This window comes from Austrofundulus limnaeus, unplaced genomic scaffold, assembly GCF_001266775.1.
Source record: "Austrofundulus limnaeus strain Quisiro unplaced genomic scaffold, Austrofundulus_limnaeus-1.0 Scaffold312, whole genome shotgun sequence".
Lineage (NCBI taxonomy): Eukaryota > Metazoa > Chordata > Actinopteri > Cyprinodontiformes > Rivulidae > Austrofundulus > Austrofundulus limnaeus.
The window spans coordinates 110,703-117,906 of NW_013952714.1; the positions used below are offsets into that span (position 1 = coordinate 110,703).

At 41.1% G+C, this 7,204-nt stretch overlaps 1 protein-coding gene across 1 annotated transcript in view; it reads right to left on the reverse strand.

The window, feature by feature from the left end:
* The window catches only part of LOC106527162 (semaphorin-3F), a gene marked incomplete in the record, with an annotated part of 35,029 nt that extends 29,731 nt beyond the window's left edge, over positions 1-5,298 (reverse strand). The window contains 5 exon segments of the mRNA XM_014021963.1: positions 1,102-1,195; positions 2,761-2,850; positions 4,093-4,212; positions 4,675-4,737; positions 5,012-5,298. Coding sequence (XP_013877417.1) covers positions 1,102-1,195; positions 2,761-2,850; positions 4,093-4,212; positions 4,675-4,737; positions 5,012-5,101 — 457 coding nt within the window.
* Between the last annotated feature and the right edge of the window lie 1,906 nt (positions 5,299-7,204).

Here is a 7,204-nt window from a genome sequence, read left to right on the forward strand (position 1 = left end):
GGGTCCTCCGGAGGACCCGGCCTGTCGTTTTGGACACAGCCATTCTCCTCTGCTCAATGAGGTCCTCCATCCACATGACAGAGAGGGGAACGCAAAAATGACTCAGTCTGCAACTGAAAATATGGATGGAGGACCTATCCACGTCATCATTTACCCAGAATGCTTTGTGTGTAAATAAAATGGCTCCATCCGTGTTAAAATATATATTTAAAAAATTTACAAAACTAAATAGTCTACAGTATTTTTACAGTCTTTGTTTTACAGTTAAAATATATGTTTACCAAATAAAGTCTAATGTTACAACTAATCCTGGATCCCATTAAACTTCAGTCATAACTCTAAATAAACCTCCTGATAAGATATCAGGTGATTTATTTCCAAACAATAAAGATGACCTGTCACACTGAATCGAGGATTAAGTCTCAAAGTGGTACGTGGAGATATAAGCAGATAGTGCATTGATTAAAAAGGTTAAAAGGATTGCATTTTGTCAGAATATAATGAATAAAAACTTTATTAATGGACCACTTTAATAAAATGCCTAAAATATAATGGTAAAAAAATTTTTGAAGATGTTTTTTTAGCAGTAGCTACAAAAAACTGATTTTTAGCAGAAAAGGATTTTTGTTATTTTCCCTGCGTTCAAACAATTTGTTTTCTTTCCAGTTGGTAAATCTTAATATCCAAATATTGTTTGAGCTCTCCTCTTTAAAGTGACATCAAAAGCTCCTCGTTGGAATGCCTTAAAAATAGGATTCAGACCAAATATCAATCAGTTGTGCTGATTTGCAAAACAAATCAAGGCACATCTTGGGAAGCACTCATAATAGGATGATTCAGATATCAGAATGTATCCTAAATTTTCATGAATCTCAAAATAAGCTTTGGTCATTTTGACCAAATTTGATTTAACCATAGTTTGATGTGATGGCCCACAAATACTAAAGTCATCTCTAGAATAATTCCATCCATGTGGGTGGAAAAAAATGCATTAAATAAAATGTTGAAAACAAGAGAAAGTCTGGCGAAGCACGGGGGGGAGTGTTTTTGTAAGGATCTGGTGCCCACACCCTGACACCACTGAACCCATAAAACACTCACTAATCAAAGCAGACACACTGTTGAGCTTCGGGTCGTAGGAGCACTTTCCCTTCCCAGATTCCACTTTTCCTGGCTCCAAATGGAAGATTTCTTCCTGAAATGGAAAAAGAAAACACATGAAGATGGGAATAAATTCAGCAGTCCTCATCCAGTCATTGTGATTTCCTTGTGTAGGGAGAAGCTGGGAGCATAATGTGCTGCCTCAGACACCTGTGGAACCTTTGGGGCCTGATGGGGCGGTGTAGCATTAGAATAATAACTCTATGTTCTTACAGAAATATACATGCAAGCGAAGAATTTAGAATCTACCTTCATGCCAGCCTAGAAAAGAGCCTGTCGTGTGTGGTGGATGTCTCTTGTTATAATAAGCTGAAAGCTAAATATCTTTCAGCTTCTCAGAGCCGATGGGCGTGCAGGTCGGCTGCTGACACCTGTAATCCAGCAGAGCGAAAACAAGCCGAGGATGGAGGCTGGATGACTGATGCTCACTGCTCGTGGCATCGCGGCGCACAAGCATGGAGGGTTGATTGGCAGGAATTGCGCATGAGAGCGAGGGGAAGAAAAAAAAATGAAGCAGTGGCATGTGGTGACAAGTCCTGTAGCCAAGCCTCGCAAACCGGAGCGTGTCCGGTAATCATTTTTCACTCCCCGCGGAGACGGAATCGGAGCCATCTTTTTCACTGTCTGTCAGCACCAAAGCAAGGAAGAAACGATGGCACGCTGCCAAACACACCTCACTGTATCATACACATGCTCCTTCGCAAATCCTCAACACTCATCCTTGATTAAAATCACCACTTGAGTAAACAAGAAGGTGTTGGCAGCAGACATAAAGCCATGCCAGATATAGACATGTAAAAAAATAACGACACATTTATGCGTACTGGAGGGAAAATTAATCCTAAATATGTTTTAAAACACTCCAGAAAAAAATGACCTTACAGAAAAGCTGCATGTTTCTAATCTCTTTCAAGTAAAGACATGTTGAAGTATGTTGCTTTTTTATTTCTTTAACTGCACCGTTAGTTGGCTACAAATGGCTGGTGTTTGCTCTGGGCTAACATACCCTGCATTGGGAGTGGGTCAGATGCTGAGTAGGGCTCTGTGGGGTGAAGAACTGATGGCTGCATTGATTCAGATAAGCAAAAGATGAATAATTACGAGCTCTATTGTTCATGGGTTCAAATAAAAGATATGCTCAATTAAAAGCAAAATGTCATGCACTAAAACGTGGTAAAAGACGGCTCCATCAAGTTTCGGCCTTGTGATTATTTAGCAACCTGATAAGGCCATGCCGCACGCTAACCCAGCTTTCATGCAAAACATGGCATTTAGCACAAATATGAAGCAACGGGTGACGAGCGAGGCAGGGCGCTCTGATGATAAAGTTCACACAAAGAAAACGTGAATGAATTAAACATGGACGTGACACAACATAAAATGAAATGCATTCCTAAAAATCACAATTCTCAGAGATGGTGCATGAACTGAAAAAAGGCGCATGCCAAATGTTAGAGATAAACGAATGGTGGCCTTATTAGGGATAGCGTGGACAACATGTGCTCGAGACACACAAAGAATGAGAGCATGCTGATGGGTGACCACGAGCCTGGGGTGCAGAACTCTAGGCTGTGGTGCAGACAGGGGCCCACATCGCACCTTCAGTCCAAGGGTTTCGTGCACCGCGCTGGGTTCGGCTGCGCGGTTAGCCCTTCCTCTGGCCTGGGCCATCAGCAGATACATGGACGTCTAAAACAGGAAACAGCAATACAGTCTGGGTGTTACGCTGCTGATGAGGAAGGATCGAGGCCCTTCCTGACTCGGCTGACAAAAAAATGTTGGAGCCTCTTCTGATCTTCAGGCAACTGAGAAGCTCCTCAAACTAAACAGAAGGCGTGTGCTTTGGTAAAAAAAAAAAGCATCAAAGCAACAACGTGCATCTGCAAGATTATGCAGAGAATGTGTGTAACTATATTTGTCCAGATGGTGGAAAAGGCAAAAATAATAGTCGTCTCTCCTGCTGTTGAGTCAATAAGAGCTCTCACAGTACGTTATATACTGTACACAGCTCTGAAACCTACTGCCTCAGCAGAACAAGATACTACTACAGTTTATAAAACCCACAAGACCCAACACATTTCTGAACCTATCCTAATGGTGTAATCAGATGAAAAGTTTGAATGGGTTTATGTTCAAATCTGTGCAGATTTTTTAATGGTTTTCTTGTTGACATCTGGTTGGGGGGGCATGACTCAAATCTGTCTGTTTAGTGTTTTAGGAAAAATAACAGCTACTCTCATTAATGCACTAGAACTGAAACATTCCACTTGCACCCCATAATGGGAGCTCCCACATCCAATTAGCCGTTTTATATGGTGAAGTCGGGCGGGTGGCCTGGATGAAGGTATGAAGGGGTGGATGGATAGGTGAGCGACTGGATGGAAGCCCCTCGTTAACGAGGGTCGCAGAGGATCTGTATGTAACAAGGGTTTTATGTGAGCCACGTTTGCCTTTGCAAGCTCTCCGTGATCCTGAGAGAAAACCGAAATGGGATTTTAACTTTTTATTTACTGCTCTTTTCTTAAAGTCCCCCGATCGTCATTAGGAAACAAGTGTGATATTTAAAGAAGACTGAGGTGTTAAAAAGGGAAATGTGGAAAAGTAATTAAGCCTGGCTTGATTCTGGGGAATTAAAGAGGACCCATTAAAGTTTGAGACTAAACAGAGGAGCATTAACTGCTCACTGGGGACAGCAGCTGTGTGTTGGTGAGGCTGGTGTTCTGCTTGCTTTGCAATACGGGGACATATGGCACCAACAGCAGGTTTAATGATGGAGGAAAACCATCATAAAGCGAAGCTAATGCGAGGTGAATGGAGGGTAAATGTGAGGAAGGCAAGCCGTGCCAAAAATGATGCAGGTGTTGAAAGCCGTTTACATCTGCTGAGGATCACCTTCTTGGCCTCTGCGCTCTGTGGGTCTTGTTTTCTAACCTGAGGTTTGCGGCCACGGTTGACAAAGGTGCAGACTGGGTTGTAAGCCCCAGTTCCACAGATGTACAGATGAGTCCGGTTCCATGGCTCAATCAGACGGATGAAGTTTGCACATTCCTCCTGGAAAAACAAAGACTGTAGTAAACTAAACTGCAATAAAAAACCCTAATCTAACCAAAATCAGCGGAGTCTTATTTTATTGGTATAACTCTGGTAGTTTTGTGAATAAGACAAATAAAGGATTTGTTTCTAAATATTTATTTGAGCAATATATCTAATGATCAACCAGGCACCCATTGCTGCCAGACAGGAAGATGGGGAGACTGTTTTCTTTTCTTCCTGCGCCAATTCCTTCATTTCTCCTTGTCTAGACAGGAGGGAACCAGTTTCATACTGGGCCGGGTCTGAAACCTACAGGTGGCTCTTATTCAAACAGGTTCTCCACATTTAAACCAAAAGGGAATAACTTTTAAGGCAAAACTTAAAAAACTTCTTTATTTTATTGATTTTTGGAATGAATGGAAATGACCCCAGGTGACTGACTCAGTTGAGAATACAAACGCAGTCTTTATGTGCACTTACGTTGGCATCTTTTCCACTCACGAGGCATTCCATTCTTCTTCGTTCAGACACGGGCCAATGGATCTAAACAGAGGACAATTTATTTTTACAGTCCAACCTGGCATACCCACCCAGGCTAATATCAGTTCTGATGGAAAAGTTACAGCAGAACTCAAACAAAAAAACCTGTGATCCCAAAAAAAAAATTAAAATTAAAATTAAAATCCACCTAAGAACTAACAAAGAACTCATGCTCAGACAGTATAACAGAACATTCATAACTGGTTTATCTAAGATTATCAGCCTGTTTTAGAGTTATAGGATCACAGAAAGGCAAGATGTAGCATGATTGTCTTACAATATGAGGGCTCTTGTTGATGTCATGAAGGTCTAGGGACAGGATGTGGTCTTTGCTGCCGATGTACATGCGATCGTGGTCCTCGTCCATACGGAGGATACGGTAGTCAGATGCGTTCAGGAGGTAGGCGAAGTGATGAGCTGTACCGGTGGACCTCAGCTCTGGATGAAGGGAGATGTGGTGTTATTAGTGACAGCTGCAGTTAAAAATGAAAACACATTCACACGTCCAACTGACATTTTCATCATGCCAATGCATAGCCGCATGAACGTTTCTGATGATTTTCCACCAACACGGCTGTAACTTAACACTACACATTAGAAACAAGTGCTACTGAGTGTCTGTCACACAGTGTTGATGGCTTAATACCTCCTGAGTGGATCAAAAGATCAAGGTTTCTTATCAGCAGCACTTTGGGACTTTCAGCGTGAAGTCAGGAAACAGAAACGTGACCAGTGTGACATTCACAAGTTATTTTTAGAACACAGAGTTGGGTTACAAAGGTTTGAACAATGGGATGGGTTTAAACACTTCTATTTTTTTTTACTTGGACACCCATCTGAAGGTCAGAGCAGCGAGCACCTTCAGTAAGACAATGCACACATCCTCACATGTCAGAGTAACCCAAGCTTCCATCAGCTCTGTGTCAAAGTGTTTGTCTGATTTGTTCTTCTCGGTTCGGCAGCCAAGTACAAGCAGAGCAGAAAGGCCACTGTTCCAACGGCAGAGGTCACCTGCCCCACCATAGACAAACACACTCCTTCGCAATCTGTAAGGAGAGGCATGAGCGAATGGTATTCTCATATTGTTGAACAAACAGTGTTGACTCAAAGAGCAGGAAAGTCCTGTAAGTATTCAGATTTCGCCCACAACTGACCACACTTTAGGGTTACACTATCTTTATCTATGCTGATTATTCATCTAAAATGTGGTGGAAAGAAACCAAAAGATTAGGTGTGTTTAGTTGTTACAAACAGTACTTGAATGAAGGTCTCACAGAGAAACCATGTGGGAAATGTTGCCTACAAGGGGTGTTGAGCCTTAAAGCTGGGCAATATTAACAAAAATAAATAAATCTCGAATTGTACTATTAAGCTGATAATGATTAATATGACGATTAATCCCATGGACGCCCTCATATCCTATTCACATGACCAATTTAAATCCCTCTATTAGGAATGATTTGCTCTCCGTAAAAAATCTGTTCAATTTTGTCAAAACTACAGACTTCAGGCTATACATCAATTTTTAAATTATGTTGCTAGACCAAGTAAAACCAAAGTTGTGATAAATAAATTACAGAACATTTTTTTAAATGTTCGTCATACTTGAAGCGGAGAGGCGCATTGAATGGACTGACCGGGAAAATCTCCTGTCAGTCTGTCTAGCGACATTAATCGTTTCGTCAAGCGCCAAAAAATTATTGATTAAAAATGTTCTGACAATTAACTGCACACAATATGATTTTGCCCAACTCTAGTAACTTTTATAAAATTGTATTTTTTACATATTTGTTAGAACTATCATTATGCCCTGACAGTAGAATATGGGACAGATAACCTGTGAAAAAACTCAAGCTCCCCTGGGTACTCCCAGCGGTCCTACAACAATTTGCAGAAATMCACTGCTCCTTGTCAAAAACAGTCAATAAGAGACAGGAGGTGGATATCTCTTTGTGATGAATTCCAAATGACATCTACTGTCTTAGTCTGTAAATCAAAATGTCCAGTAGCWGTAAAGTAGTCAAAACATTGAACAGGAATGGAATGTTGGTGACCCCATGATGAAGAAATTCAATCTTCCTTAAAGTTCTGCACTACAGTTTCTTATTGTGAATAAAATACTATCCACGCACACACACAAAAAATAAATAAATAAAAAGATCTTGCAACTACACAAGACAGATTTCCTCACTTCTTGCAGACTACAATTCCAGCTTAAGAGTATTAACTCAAATTTTGACGTTTTTTTCTCAGATTTGAACATGTCASTATTTTTGTTTGCAGGCTCTTTTTCGTGTGGTCATTTTCTCGGTGTTTGAAGCTACCAAGAACCCTTCCTGCAAGCCTTTTGGYTGTTCCTAAGGAAGAGAGCAGGGCGCCCAAACATGCATAGCCATCAACTTGTCCAACATTGGGTCTTAAAATAAACACCAACTCTGGACCTTTTTAAAACAGACTCTCAGAGGAATCT